The 16,782-nt window shown below is 37.3% G+C and overlaps 1 protein-coding gene across 1 annotated transcript; it reads left to right on the forward strand.

Annotated features, from left to right (window-relative positions):
• Positions 1–535: 535 nt before the first annotated feature.
• LOC373185 (63 kD protein) lies at positions 536–10,965 on the forward strand. Its single transcript, NM_214467.1, is given in 15 exon segments — positions 536–718; positions 2,079–2,108; positions 2,488–2,505; positions 3,141–3,161; positions 3,717–3,830; positions 4,750–4,877; positions 5,465–5,525; positions 5,528–5,558; positions 5,560–5,699; positions 6,300–6,446; positions 7,086–7,211; positions 8,056–8,061; positions 8,569–8,639; positions 9,409–9,525; positions 9,987–10,965. Coding segments are annotated over 15 exon segments (1,410 nt in total). The 5' UTR covers positions 536–660; the 3' UTR covers positions 10,329–10,965.
• The last annotated feature ends 5,817 nt before the right edge of the window (positions 10,966–16,782 follow it).

Genomic DNA, 16,782 nt, shown 5'->3' on the forward strand with positions numbered 1-16,782 from the left:
TGCACGACCGTGCAATATACCATCTATTGAATATCATGTGACCAACAATCCTCCAATCAAATGACAGGGATCCACGTAGGTGTTGTATAAACTATTTTATACAACACCTACGTGGATCCCTGTGTGTGTGTGTGTGGGGGGGGGGGTATTTGAACCTCAGAAGCCACCCTCTCTAAAACACACTCTTTCTAAAAAGAGCTTTTTTCAAAAAGAAAGAAAGAATAAAAGTTAACTGATTTTTTAAAGCTTCGTATCTTACGACGCTGGCACAGCAAGGTAATCTCCAACCCCATCGCTTCCCTTTATCTGTTCATTATGAATGGTCGATTGAGCTGACGAATCGTGAGGACCCTCTTGCGAGCAACTGACGAGTTCGCATTGTGACGTAACAATATGTTTGATGGCGCTTGCGATAAAGGTCAGTGAACTTCTATTGTGACGTAATTAGTAATGCGCGCAGCTAGATCATATATCCGCGCGCGCACATGCGCAAACTTTATCTCCATAGAAACACATTGTTACGAAATTTTAAGAACAATTAACCATTTGGCTGGAGTATTTTTGCAATGGAGACAGGGTAAAAAGCACCATAAAAACTCATGTTTGAAGACTAAAATCAAGGATCAGCTTGTTGGAAATATAAAATCCCAAGTTTTCAAGATGTTCTGCCACCTGCATTGCATGTTGGTGGTCTTTTCTTTGCTCCTCACACTCACAGGTAAGAAATAAAAGAACCTTGTCTTGGCATAGACTACACTGTAATCGCAGCGTAACTAAAATCTCATAGGCCTAGGCCATTGTTAGTCAAGCGCGTGACAATGCTATGCCACCCCAGCCGACCCCGGGGCGCGGCGCGCCGGTCTCCATATCGACGTGGTATGAAATAATGTGTTTGTGTGTTCGGACGCTTTACTTGGTACTTGGTAGGCCTAGATCTAGGCCTACTTGGTTGGTTGGTCCTCTTAAGTACTCGTCTGAGTCTTAACTGGAGGTGCGGATAAGATGTTAGCGACATGCGGAATACCGCCCTGCTGACTCCTTTTTCAGAAGGTTCAGAAGGATTAATGGATGGAGGTCTGTCATGTCAAGAGCCTGTTGCAAGATAAATTGGAGAACAGGATTTCATGGGCGATATAGTCTAGATCTAACAGTTAGTCTAGAGTAGATTCTAGACCTATAGACTATAGTAGGCCTAGTAGGTCTATTGCAGTATTGGTATTGCTGGCCAAATTCTTGAAGTTTACTGTTTGAAATCCACTGTCCGGTCTCGATCAGTCTGGACCCGACTGTGGCCAGTGCAGTGTGGGTGGCTAGTTGACTGTTATAATGATGTGTCCGGCGTTAAGTGTTGGGGCACCATCTTGTCTCTTGTCTTACTAACTGGAACTGGAGTGGTAGTGGTAGGCCTAGTCATTTATCTGACCGTTGTTAGGGCCAGAAATGAGTTTAAAAATTATGAAATGATATTGGTAGAATTCACATGATCGATCTGATTGACCATTGAGGGGAACAAATTGGCAAAACTTTGGTTTGGGGTTAAATTCATTTCGTAACTGTACAGATGTAGATCTCCACTTAGTCTAGTAGTACTAGAAATCTAGTAATAGTAATTGTACATAGTAGGCCTAGATCTAGATCTGTATGTACCGACTGTATAATGCGTTTATTAATGGTCCTAATTTTTTTTTTTTTTGGTGCTCAACGAGGAGGGTGGAGGGAAAGTGCCCACTATTTTGTTTTAACTCAGCACCCACCCACCCCCTTTCAGCACAAAAACAAACAAAACAAAAGTTACTTTTTTGTATTGGCCAGGGGAGGGGGCGGGCCCCCTGTCCCCCTCCGCTCCCCACCCCCACCCCCTCCCCCCCCCCCCCCCCAACTGGGTCCGCCTCTGAGCCAAGCCATGGTTGACCTAATAGGATATCTAGACTAGGTGGCAGGGCAGTAAGACAATAAGAATCTAGAATCTAGATCTATCAATTTTTATCATTTCATTGAAGTAGAAAACAACACATGAAACACGATGTAGACTAGAGTCTAGACCCTCTATATAAATCTTTTATTCTTTTTTCTTTCAGGTTCCTTTGTGAATGCACAAACAACAGAAGGTGAGATTTTTTGTCATTAAGTTAGGCCTAATCAACACATATCCTCTGACGCACAAAAATATCAAGAAATTATAAAAAATTACACAAGCCAGTAAAAACAGAAATAAGAGTTAATCGAAAATGGACAAGGTGAAAATATGAAGGCAAAAAACCTACTTCGTTGACTAGCTGTAGCAGGATATCGATTTTATATATTTTTTTGGGGGGGGGGGGGGGAGGGGGGGGGGGTGTTTTATGCCTCAGCCATCATGTTTGAAAGGCATCATTTTCATGAAGCAAATAATTTCATTTTATAATAACAATCGTGCAATGTTGAAACTCTTTTTTTCTGCCTAATAATTGTGTGATTGATTTTGATTTGTTTTGTCTTTTATTACAGTGGTCACTGAAATAACAGGTAAGGATGATCTTTCCGAACGATAAGAAAATATACAAGAAAACAGAAAATCTTTATTTTTCCGAATGGGTTTTTCAAACTGTTGCCTACATGTACATGTAGTCTTAATTTGTGTACATGTACATATTGAGTATAGATAAAAAAATATTTTGTCCTGGACAGAATTTTAGTCTGGAATCAGTATTTGCCATTGGAAAACAATTATTGAAGATGTAAAACGTCGTTTGATCGTGAGCATCATGTATGTGGATGAAAGAGAGAGAGAGAGAGAGAGAGATGGGGACAGGGGAGTGTTTAATTATTTTGATGGTGACTGTAATATATCACTCTTTTCATGAATTGCATTTCAAAGGAGAATTTTCATTATGCTGTTCTTTAATTTTATTATCATATCCAAAAGTCGACCATTAAGACTGAAATGTATAACTTTTCCTAACAAGAATGATTGAGGAAATAGTACTACTATTGCCATAGACTTGTGCGTAATACTGTGAGTATAACGATTAATTATGCTAAAATCGGCAATATCTTCAAACTTTGGGAGTGTCTTTGAAGATAAATCTCCTCGTATTGGTTTCTAGATATTGCACTGAATTAATTCTCTACCCTTTCTTTCTGTTTTTTTGTTGTTGCAGCAACAACGGCGGACCCCCCAGGTAAGCTGGCTTGAAATTAAACAAATCACGAATTATTTTTATGAATCAAGAATGAATGGATCGTTGTGAAACAAAATGTAAAATTTATGTTGAAAGCAGATTGATCGATCTATCTGTGACTGACATATCAATCCATCTAAGATAAATATTTTATGAATGATATAGATGTAGACCATATTCACATCTGTGTTATTCCTTTTTATATAAATCTCTATTCATTGATTTAGAGACTAAACAATCATGTAAACACAAGGCTTTTTCGTATGCAAACGTAGAAGTACATAAGAATGCATGTCACATTTTTTAATTTAAATGAAATCGATTATCAAATGATTTATCGTTTTAGAGAAAACCGGTGGATTTGATATCTGTTTTCAATCAATGATTTTAGGAATATAGTACATATAGATTAATTCTAGTTTCTACCATAAAAGAAAATTCAATTATATCCACAACTTAAATATACAACTTCTATTGATCACCCTACATGTATATAGTCTCAGAGATGAATATCTTCTTCATGAATTGTTTTGTTATTTTTATTCTTACGTACAGACCCATGTGCATCCAACCCATGTACAATAGCCAGTACACACTGCGTGGCAGCCGGCGAATCCCACACGTGTGAATGCCGTCCAGGGTATTTTGAAACCAACGGCAATTGCACAGGTTCGTCCAACATCTTACGAAATAGTTTCCAAAATACGAAGATAATGATGTAGTACACTTGATATAGATTTATTTTGCTAGGGAATATATAGATTAGTGTACATGTGATGTATAATTTGAAATACAGACTGATAACATTGAAAAAAGTGCTTATTTTGGCCTCAATGAAGTAGTCTTTTGAGGTGATCTATTATTGTTTTATGAGTGCCCCCAAAACATGTGAAGCGCTTTATAACCAAATGGAGTAAATTAAATATAGATTGGAAATTTGCTTTGACATGTTCGTGGCACTTTTGAATGTTCAGATTAAATCCACTAAATTAGGAATTAAGAAAAGTCCCATTGAACGTTTATAAATGAAAAAAGAAAGAAAGAATGGTTGATAAGATCAATATTTAGGCATATTCAAACATTACTAGTAAAGAGATCCAACTGACGTCATTATATTAATAACTTACTGAATGCATAGTAATGTTTTAAAAAGTGTTTTCTAGAGTCAGTTGGTAGATAAGCCTGAAATTATGATCAACCGAAAAATAAACCAGCTCAGCAGCCACTCCAACAATTTGCACTCTTCATCAGAAACCTGTCCTGAAATATTAGCAAGATCACAGAAACGGCAATCATTTCCCTGGCCCTGAAACGTATCGCTTTGTAAACCATTCTCATGAATTGAACTCTCCATCAAGATCAAGCTCACTGTGATTAGTTTCCTGGCTCTCATTATGTTATGTTTTTTTTTTTTTTTTTTTGGTTGTTGTTGTTGTTGTAGGATGTATGATATTTTATGTGTGATTATTTCGTATTTAATTGTATATATTCTGTATTTTTAATGATGAGTGTAAATAAACGAACTTGAACTTGAACTTGAACTCTAAATCCACTTTCTGATATTCTTCGTTCCCGTCTTTTCCACCAGTTGCACAGCAATTCGCTGGCTCGTTTTCCATCACACAGGTTGGCGGTAATAATGTATTGTACTCAGCTGACCTAGCCGACACGGACTCTGCGGCGTTTGCTTCTCTAGCAGCAGACGTGGAAGACGCGGTATGAAAGAAACTGCAAATATTTGTGTTTCATTTAAACCTAATGATCGACCTTAGCGTGATTATTATGAATTTAAACAAGAAAGAAATCTTAACCAAGCCGATCCAAGATTGTCAAGAAATCAACTCAAGGTCAATTCAAATGCCCTTGTATCAATACATCTCATTAAAAAATAATCTTAGGATTACTTAAGATGTCACTGAAGTCTTCAAATTTCAATATCTTGTACATGTAGGTGATTGACAAGGCTAAACAAGTGCTTTCGGTAGATTCATCGAAATTCTTTGCATCTTGTTGAAGTTGAAATAAAATTTTATTTAAGGATATGTTTGGTCATAGTATAATACTTGAATAGGCCTTATCATTTCTTTTTAAAATATTGCACTCATCTCTCACTCATCTCTTGTATTTAAAGGAAAGATCAATCATTTTAGTTTGAGTTGATTCTTAGCATTTTTGGTTCGAGATGAAATTCTAATCTTGCATTAAGTAAGCAGGTTATATTTGTATAAAGTAATATATATTTTGATATACTAAAAGAGCGTGTACCAAATTAATGATATCCTCCATGCGCCTTTTCACTACAGCTTGATACCGTCTACCAAGCGAGTACGATGGCGGATATCTACCTTGGTAGTGAGGTATGGGGCTTCCGGAGTGGCTCTATCGTGGCCGACTACAATGTTCTGTTTGCCACAGAAGACGCCGGTCAGCCGGTGCTCGTAAACTCGACCGACGCGACAGAGGCCTTCACGACTGCACTAGCTGCGGAGTCGGCCAACCTTGGTATAACCATTGATGATTCGACAATCACTGTTTCAGGTAAGAACAAAAACAAATATATTGCCCTTGCGTCATTAGGGACTTTTAGATTTGCACGTCGACATAGTGGACTGCTACATGTGACGTCCTTTTAAGGCACTGACCCTTTTAAGGCACTGCCAGAGCCTTATAAAAAGGATGTCGACGTGCAAATCTAAAAGTCCCTATTGTGTCGTTTTTGAGGACTTCCAAATTGACCTCAAACTTACAGCACGAGAGTATAGTATACATATATCTTGGTTCAATAGATCCGAGGCCCTTTAGGGAGACCAACATAATGACAACTTTTTGAAATTTCATTAGACCATACCGGTCTTGAATAGTGTTACCAATGATCCAAATCGATTGCACCTGTAGCTTTATATATAATTGAAGGATTTTGATAAATAGCAAACCTTATAATCACAAGAAAACAAAAATGGCATCGGGACCCTGTCGACAGGTCAGGAGTTCCCCGATTAAAAAAGCTCAGAATTGGACCATTGTATACTTGATTTTAATTGCCTTTTAAACAAGATGACTACAATAGTTACAATTGAATGTTAAAATTATCACTGCAGTTTGGGAATTTTTAAGGAACCGAAATTTACCTTTATGCAGATTTCGACGAGTGTGCGTCGGCTGATGACAACGATTGTGATCCTAATGCCAACTGCACTAACACGGCAGGGTCATTCACCTGCGAATGTGACACGGAACTTTACGACAACTCACCGAATACTGACGAACCCGGTAGAGTCTGTATCGGTAGGTCCCCTCTCTTTTACACTATCATCTCTGACGCTTTCCTATTTATCATCACAGCTGACACAGTATAAAAAACTTCTGCAGGGGATCATCATGATTGGTGAATTCAAGTCTTTGTTGCTACATCGCTATGGTAGAAAGGTCGACGTTATTACACTTAAATATTTGAGAAGAAAAATTGGAAAAATGTTAATGAATTCCTAGATTAGAGGTAGTACATGGAAATATACTGAGGTAATTCTTTTTGGAGCTAAATTTTATCGCTCTATCCTTTAAGATTCCTCGTCACAATATTTATGAATCATTAAGGGTCTAATTTTTGGCCTAAAACATATCTATTTTTTTGTTGTCTCGCTTTTTTAACCTCTTAAATCATTTTTTTCTGCTTATTGTCTTTCCACGCACAGAACCACCCCTATTTGTTGGTATTAAAAAACCTGTGTTAGTATATCAATGAAAAAGATAAGAACATGTAAATATGATTTTATAACGGCTACATTTATTAGGACATCTGAGCCCTGTATTTTAAATTTTTACGATTGATTGTAATGTTGTTTCGATTACCAAGATATCAGTGATCAAATTTAGTATGGATGATGTATTAATAATCATTTATACTGTTGTATTATCCATTTTTAGCTCCCTGTGATCCTGGCCTATGTACCCGACCCAACGAAATATGCAACAATGGCGGCACTATCGAAGATGATAACCTATGTAAATGTATCGAGGGCTATGACTACACCCAATATGGCGATTGTGACCGTAAGTGAAATGACTTTATTATCGGATCAGCAATACAGAAAATTACCTCGGTATCCTAATCAATCGAATGTGTGGTAGACTATAATGTTTAATGAAATAAAATAGTTACTTACAGCACTGGGCTTGAGGATTTACGCAGTCTTGTTACTCTATATTATTTTGTGTATTTATTCATCATGGTCTGATACAATATATGATTAGCAGCCGATGAGGGAAATGTTCAAATTTTACAAGCAAGTTTAGAAAATACATAAAACACAATATTAAAAATGGTAAACATATAAAAAGGCCAGATGATACTCGGGATACATGACCACTGTGTTTAAATTATTTAAGAAAAGCAAAAACAGAACTTACATCATATTAAAGTCGTAAAATATAATTCATTACGTTTCAGTTAATGAGAATGAATATTCACATTTCACAAGTATACTCTTGTGATTAAAAAGACAGTTCTAAAAGTGCATGTCGAGGTGGATCTTTAGACAATTTCATTAATTTTGTTCAGTTAACCACTATTAATGGCCAAACCACACCGAGCTCACTGAGAGGCCAAGACTTTTTTAAAACCCGAAGCTGGACTTAAGCTTTTGTTTAAAAATCAGTTTTAACAAGGGAAGTTGGTAAGAGGTCTAAGTTTTCCTTTATCAAAAGTGATTTTTAACCCAGGGACGGGTTTTATTGAATTAGTAGAAAACAGGAGTATTAGTTTAAGGTCAGTTTGGGAATGTGACTCGGGTATAAGATTGCTTGCAACAGTATAAATAATGAAACATGGCGTACATTTTGTGCACGTATAACCTTTTCCTTTCTTTCTTTCTTTCTTCCCATTTCTACCACACAGCAATGGGTAAGTGTGTAAATCTTTGTTTTCTTATTTCGATTGATGGTTTCTTGTAGCTATTCACACTTAATAATTGAGAGTTCTACCACAAGTTATCTATATTCCAAGATTATCTTGTTTCTGATTTTGATATAAAAATTAACTTTTATCACAAACTTTTTTTTAAACGACAGTTCGGAAAGGAGGGGCTTACCAAAGTAAATTTTACATAATGTCAGGATTTGTCTATAATTTTGAAAAGATTAACGCCACTAGATTTAAGTTATACATTTAGGCGCAGGCCTTTTGTTTGGAGATTTCAATAAAATCCAATTTGAATCTGAAATAATCAAGTCTACATCATTGCGTTGATCGAATTACTTGATCTAGTTAAAATGTTTTTTTTTTTTTGCAATTTTCTTTCATGTCAGTTACTTTGAACTTTCTCGATTCAATAAACTTAAGAATAATTACACGAATGCTGATATCTATTTCTTATTTTTTAAAAACCTTTACCATTTGCTTTATTTTTAGCCCGTTCAACGGACTTCCGATGCTATCACTGCGAGGATTCCATTGATAACGTCAAATGCAACGGTCGTATGGTGAGCCTCAATTTATGTTTCATGAATTCGTGGTATGATTCAGCAGTAGTGTCAGGACTTGCATTTTAGCCTCATTCACACAACGGTGATTCTTCGGCAAACCCCAACCATCTGGCACATTGTTTTGTCCCGAATAGAATCGCGGTGGAAATTGGAACCCCCTCAGTCTAGCCATGGACCTACATGCGTACTACGATGGTCTAGCAAATCAATTTGGACTTCCTTAATCGTGGCGCTTCGTTGCGGTTCGTTGTGGTTCGTTGCAGTTCTTTGTGTTTATTTCTTGAGTGGTAACCTGCCCTTGCGCACGATGCAGATCGTCTTGATTCGCGGAGGTACTACGAACATTTCAAAATGTTTGGAACTGTCGTTGTGTCTACACGGACAGTTTCTGATTCTGATTCAATACTTTACATGAGGAGAAAATGAGTTGTAACAAAGTCACGTTCTGGTTGTTGTTGTTTGTTGAAAAACAGTTAAATAAGATTAATTTTAATTTGATAGGTTGAGTTGTATCCCTTTCTACTCCACATTTATTTCCCCAAACTTAACTTTGTATTCGTCATACAAGTAATTCTATTTTAAATAGCGTTATGAAAGATGGTTATGATAGAAACAAATTAACAAATAAATGAGGGAGATCCTCACTACCTCAATCGGCCGAAGTAACAGTATCGGTGATACATCAATATTCTGACCATGTCCATAATAGAACTTACGTTTCACATGTAATGCTACACAATCATAACACATTTCATATCCTATGCAGGAATCTGAAAACGGCACCGCCCGACAGTGTCCCAATCCGACAGACACGTGCTATCAGACTATACAGATGAACCCGGAAGGAGATGGCTTCATGATTAGGAAAGGTTGCATGAATCTGGTAAGAAATGATATAAACACTCTTTTCTGATCATTTTGTTTATCTTGGTCTCACTTGTGCTTCATAGCCCTCAGTGCAAACTTTTTACATTCGAGTAGTATGTGATATTCGAAATCGCAATGAGATCAAATTCCACCTGTACGAAATTCACCAGGGTAAAGACAAGCAACATGGAAAAAATGCCCTATTAAGGGACATAATGGTGATCTAGGACCATCGTCTCATTCAGCATTTGGGTCGCAAACTTCGACACGGCTCAAGAAAGAAGGAGGGGGCATTGGGACCAGAAGTAAGAACAACTTTTGCTAATCCCTTGAAGAACTTGACGAATTCGGAAACTTACTTGTTGTTGTTCTTTTGATTTTGGAAACTTTCAGTCAAGTTGTCGACACTCGCTATTGAAAACCATCGGTTGGATAGAAAAGGTCGACATTTCGTTTGCTTCTCTTTCATTTTGATAGGAGGACTGCTATGACCTGCTGTACAGTTACGAAGCCGACCCTGCCAAGGCCTCCTGCTTTGAGTACATCTTTCCTTACGGGCAGGACACTCCACCAGGCCCTGGCGTCCAGTGCCACTACTGCTGCAGCGAGTACTTCCCTCTAGACCTCTGCAACTACGACAGCATCCATTTCATCTACGGGACGCCTCGCATCAACAGCTGGGATCCTAGAATGAACTGGGATCTCTCCATGAACCTTGATGCAACGGAGGAACCCGAGAGCGGATCACAGCGCCATCTACCGGTCTGCGGTGTCCTAAGCCTAGTAGTCACCACATTACTGGCGCTCATGCTCCACTAGAGATAAATCTCTCACATTCTTTTGTTCATGATTTTCAAGTCATGTAAGGGGAAAAGTAAAGGGCAAAAACAATGATTTCATAATTAGCAAGATGAATCTAAAGAGAAGGAACAAATGGTAGACAAAGAACGCAATCAGTATGCATATTAATTAGCACTCAGGACATATTTGCATAAGGTGTCAAAGCGGAAAAATAATATTCATAAACACGTTCTAATCATATCTATGGAGAGCAGGTGCTTTAAAACAAGTTTATTTTGTTTAATTCACAAGTGATCTAGATTAATTTGATTTCCCAAAATGCATTCAAGACAAATGAGAGTCGGATAAATGAATTAAATGGATTGATAAAGTTAGACATTGATTCTGGTGAATCTGTCGATTTTTGTCATAATATTTAGATCAAATTTAAGGTCAATGTATTGCGAAAATGAAAAATATCTTTCTTATATTCGTTATTTGAAATGTAACAACTCAGGTTTTGAAAGCGACAGCTTAAATCGTATACTATTTATTTTTTTGCTTTTACTTTTGCTTATTTTTGAAAAAGTCAAGACGGGTTTGTGATCTAAATCAAACCTGCTACTAAAAAAAATGATGTTCATTGAATAATGGTTCCCATTTTGAAATATTATTTTATATTTATGTTCTTTTCGTACATTTTGTGTTGTCGTATTTGTTGCTTTGTTTGGCAGCATACAGGTGTTTAATGATCAGAAAGGGGAACCAAAATACAGACTGTGGGGGAGGGGGGGGGGGTGGAATGATCAAATCATTCTTTCAAACAGTGATTTTCCTGGATATTTTCAGATATTTCTTGGGATACTATATGAATGTAGATTTTTGGGAAAAACAAGATATATACAGTTTGAATTTAACATCTTGATGAAAACTAGGGGCTTCTTTTTTCGGGGGGGGGGGGGGGAGGTGGAATGATCAAATCATTCTTTCAAACAGTGATTTTCCTGGATATTTTCAGATATTTCTTGGGATACTATATGAATGTAGATTTTTGGGAAAAACAAGATATATACAGTTTGAATTTAACATCTTGATGAAAACTAGGGGCTTCTTTTTTCGTCTTGTGTCTGTAAAAATGTCAAGTTCAGTACATGTGCCCGTATTTTATGTTTGCTTTGATTATATGTATTTTATTTATTCTTCGAAAAAGTACATGTGGAACCATTTTCAGTACATTGAAAACGTTTATTTGAAGGAAATAAAGCGTGGAACAAAGTTTCAAAACAGCTTTTAGTTTATCATGCTCCTCATTGTTAGTCTTGCATTAATCAAAGAGTAGGTATCAGAACAAAAATATATACACCTATGTGATCATCTCCCCCATGTTTCTTTCTCTTTCTCTCTCTTTCTTTCTTTCTCTCTGCATCTCATTTTTGTTTTCTCTTCATCCGAGCCAACAGCTATCGATGTGATAGTGAGAGGGAAAAATAGCTTGAGAGAGGAGAGAAAGAGGGAGCCTGGGAAGCCTTAGTCTAGATTAGATGGAGGAGGCAGATAGAGAGAAGGTGGAGGGGGGGGGGGGGGGGCTGTGAAAGGGGGAGAACTAATGAGGAAAGCAATATTTAACGTGGTAATAACCTTTCCTAAAATCACGGCTGTTGGATTACAATAAAATGTATGGTAATCAGTACATTTATATATTACATGATTCCAACACAATACCATTAACATGATTAATTCTATTCTAATATAACGTATATAAGTATCCATTTTAATCTTCTTCGAGTACTGATGAAAGCGGGAAAATAATTCAAAATAACGTAAATGCAGTCATATTAGTCCCTGTGTTTACAATGTAGATAAGGCCTACAACCAAGATCAAGTTATTTACATTTTGTTAAATATTTTGTTCAAGAATACATCTTTGAAACAAACGGACTTCAATTCAATGTTGAAATTCTAACCACTATATGCATCAAAACCCTGTAGTATGGTTATCTAGTAACGCAATACGGCCACTGTTGAAACTCTACTCGAATGTGTGGGACAATTACCATCTGGTTAAGCTGGTAAATCAAACAAAGTACGATATCAAGAGAGATAGCGAGAGAGATATTGAAATAGACATATAGTCATAGAGAGAGAGAAAAAAAAAAGAGAAAGAGAGAAAAAAGGAGAGGGAGAGAGAGAGAGAGAGGAGGGCGAAGAGAACTACTACAACAAAAAGTATAGTGGAAAAAAAAGACCAGCCATACAAATTCATGATTTTCTATTAAGGGCAATTGCGGGATTTTATCAATGTGGGTTCAAGTGGGTTCAACTAGATATTCTCCGAAACATATTAAAGAGAGAGAGAGAGAGAGAGAGAGAGAGAAAGAGAAAGAAAGAAAGAGAAAAGGAGATATAATTACACACCTGCATGCAATATGTACTTAACGTGCACTCGTCTTTTCCCGTTGGGATAAAATTACGCACGCGCGACGCACGAACCAACGCACGACAAAGGTATACTTACGGCTGGCTGGCGGATAAATTATTACGAGAAGTCGTTTTGGTACGTCGCACTATAAAGCGATTGATCTTTCTTGGCTCATGAACGACGGTTTGGGTTACACTCTTACAAGGTTTCTTTCGGGAGCTTATGCGAGGAAATAACAGCCAGTGATTCTGACTAAAAACAAGGTAAGACAAGTCTTCCATTAAATCTTTTATCTGATGATGATGATCCCATTGCGCGATTGAAACGTATCATTTATGAAGATGTAAGATGATGATTTTCTTTGTGTGGAGGTACAGGTGGACGATATTGCTCTTTTGTTGGTTGTATCAATTACGTCATCTGATGACGAATGTTATCGTGATCGCGCATTTCTTTTATTGTTATATTATTTTTTTATTTTTGTCGTTGTTGAATGAAAATTGACCGAGAAAGCAATATCGAAAGCCAGTATTTTCTTTGTTTACATCCTTTCATGCATGAAACCACTTATTCCAATTACGAACCAAAAGAGACAACAACAACAAAAAAAAAAGAGAGAAAAAGCCAGAACCCGTTCAATGGCTCTGAGATCAATGAGTTTGTTTCTGTATGATTCCGTATGATTCAAAAGCTTGACTATTATTTCTCTTTCGATTTTATTACGAGGTCAGTGGGATTGATATCGGGAATTTTGGCGTTGGCGGGTATATCGTTTTAAAACAGAGAAGAGAGAGAGAGAGAGAGAGAGAGAGAGGGGGGGGGGGCTGCTTTGCAGTTAATTCTAACGATGTTAAACCAAATAGCCTATATAGAAGTCACGAAGATAGGGGCAGGGGGGGGGGGGTGCAACGGAGTCACTTTCCCACTCACTTACTAACACTGTTTCTTATCCTGGATTTAACAACGATAACAACAAAACAACAACAACAATAGCAACAAATAATTGATAAGGATGATATTTTGACGTCATCAATCGTTTCAAGAATTCATCTTTATTAAGACATTTTGAAAATAATACAAGATGCTCATTTATTTCTGTCAACACCACCCTCTCTTCACTTCCCCCTTCCTCATGTGTATGACCCCTCTTGTATGCTCTCCATCTTTTTGTCTGTCTATACATATTATTTATGTTTATCTGTATTTGTCTTCCTGCCTTTGTCTCCAGGCAGCTAGTATATACCCCGGCCCCCGTTTTGTTTTCTCCCCGTAATTAAATTATATGTGCAATAATGAACTCATTACTTTCTTACTGAACATGTCGAAGTGTGAAAAAATATTAGGTGACGTGAAGTGCATTTATTGTTAAAACAATGAAGATGATAAAATAAAATTGATTTACGATAAACACATTTAGATCTAAATTTTAATTGAAGCCTACCCGACGCTTAATTATCGTGAAAGTGCCCAAGGGAAGGGGTAGGGGGGGGGGGGGGGGTCGGGGGCAGGTAGTCACTGCAGACGAGTTGGACAGACAGCACTGAAATAATTAGAGCATGTAGAAGTCGATTTGCTTGCTATGACTTCAATGAAATTAGTCACGCAGTTTTGAACTTTAACTCACCATAGTGGAGGTTTCGAGAAGGAAGCTAGTCTATACTACCTATATTTCTTTTTGTCTCTCCTTGGCCTTGAACAAAGGACTGTCATATTTGTCACAGTTTTAAAATGTTTAGATTCGACTTTTGAACTGCATACTCCTCCCCCGTTGGGAAAGTTCGTTTCATCATTTCTGATCTCCTGTTTCTTCTTCTTCTTTTTCTTCTTCTTCTTTCTCTTTCTTCTTCTTCTTCTTTCTCTTCTTCTTCTTCTTTTTCTTCTTCTTCTTCTTCTTCTTCTTCTTCTTCTTCTTCTTCTTCTTCTTCTTCTTCTTCTTCTTCTTCTTCTTCTTCTTCTTCTTTGTTTCCTCATCCTCCTGCCCTTCTTCTTCTTGAGCTTTTTGAAGTTGTTCTCCTTCTTCTTCTTTTTTTCTTCTTCTTCTTCTTCTTCTTCTTCTTCTTCTTCTTCTTCTTCTTCTTCTTCTTCTTCTTCTTCTTTTTCTTCTTCATTTTCTTCTTCATTTCTTCTCCTTCGCCCTTTCCCGTAGAAGGCTATATAGCTCCTCCAAACTCCATCTATCATCTATCGGTGCGTTTGTTGAAGGAAGAAAATAATAGGCGGTGGAAAACAGTTTCGGTATTGTTGACGGGGGGGGGGGGGGGGGGTAATCAAAAAACAAAAAACAAAGAAGTGAGATAGAACGAAGATAATGCAAAGAGACATATATAGAGAATGCATATTACTTTGGCAGTTGCATGGTGTTCAATTCTTAATAACGGTAACCTAATTCCATTTTGAGCCTTAAATCTTAATAATTATTCCGCCTACACAGTCATTTCGTAAAAACAACGGCGGTGGTATTGTCGACGAGGGGATGGGGGGGGGGGGGGGGGGGGAGGTACTAAGTGATCATAAAATTAACACCAACGAAGTAACAGAGAACGAAGATAATGTAAAGAAAAATAGAGAGAGAATAACTTTGGCAGTTGCAATAGTGTTCAATTCTTAATGACGATAACCCAATTCCATAAGTTTATTTGAGCCTCAAATCTTATTCCGCCTACACAGTCATTTCATGATACGTCGCCTCAAGATTTCGGTTTTATATTATTTAAATTTCAGCCAATTTAGTTGGTTAAAAGGGATACGCAATGATTTGTTTAAAATAAAAGTGTCACTTGTTAGAATATAATCCTTTATCGTTTTTTCCATGTTTGCTATCTTCGTTAGATTTGAACTTATTAAAGGCTTGCATGAATGTGTTCATAAGAAAGAAAGTGTATATCTGAACATATAAAGTTGGAACCGGTCATAGTGCACAAGAGAACTCTCAATGATTTTTATTTCAAATGTTTATTTGTTTTCATATAATATAGGCCTATATTAACCTCAACGATACTGGTCAGTTTTTTACATTAATACTTCATCTTTTCTTGAGCGCTTCCTTTAATCGTCATCTCCCGTCTTAAAATGCACTATACAGCAGCTAACTGTTTGGAACGTCTCGGGAAGTTCCCTAATGGATTCCTAATATCCAAAATGTATTAAAGCACACTTTCCCATTACGGGTCGCCTTACCTTGTTTTTCATCCAGGCGATTACTTAAATTTCACGTGCACTTTTCATCCGCCTTTAGGTCACGACAGAGGCGAAAGAGTATCTGGTAGAAAAGGGTAGATTGCTTGACTTAATGGCGGATACCGGGGCGGAGGGGGGGGGGGGGAACTGGTCGGTTGTGTACCCTCTTTGAATCCCAAGTGGCATATCATTCACACAACTGTGATCCCTTTGAGATAATGCTCGGAAAAATCGTAATGAATCTTTTTTCTGTTCTTCTTTCTTTTGCTTGACCATCGGCAAAATTTTAGGAATATTGTACCCCTCTTTTTACCATATCCTGAGTTCGCCACAGGCTTGAAGGGACAAGAATGAGAAATTGTGAAGCTGGGTTTTATATCAAGTGCTTTAATTTCGCCCGAAAAGAAGGTTGATATTATTGGAATGGATGTGGAGAATTCCAATCCGCGAGGGATTGTCTAATTTCATTAGAAATCGAGCATGGAGCTAGGGCAGTGTTATTTTCACTTTATGCTCGGAGAAAGGGAGGGGCGTCGGCGGGAGGGGGGGGGGGGGGTGTTGAGCGCAAGATATGAATAAATTATGGTTGAAGGAATATTCGATTTCAAATACAAATTGAAAGGATTATTCATCATTCTAGGTCAATCATGTTTATGGTATATTCATTTAAGAGCGAGTTTTCTTCCATTTTTAATTTTTTAATTTTAATTTTACAGTAACTTGCCTTTCCTAAAATCAAAATCATTACAGCAACCCTAAACAATGCATAGAATATGGCAATGATTAGGCCTACGTTCCTTCCGAAGACATTTAGAGAAACGATTCTACATTTTGTCCCCTTTTCATTGTGTTTACTTGTGGTTGAAATACCCACGCAAAATACAATTTATCTAACCT

Source organism: Strongylocentrotus purpuratus, unplaced genomic scaffold (genome assembly GCF_000002235.5).
Source record: "Strongylocentrotus purpuratus isolate Spur 01 unplaced genomic scaffold, Spur_5.0 spur5_scaffold_16, whole genome shotgun sequence".
NCBI classification, from domain to species: Eukaryota; Metazoa; Echinodermata; class Echinoidea; order Camarodonta; family Strongylocentrotidae; genus Strongylocentrotus; species Strongylocentrotus purpuratus.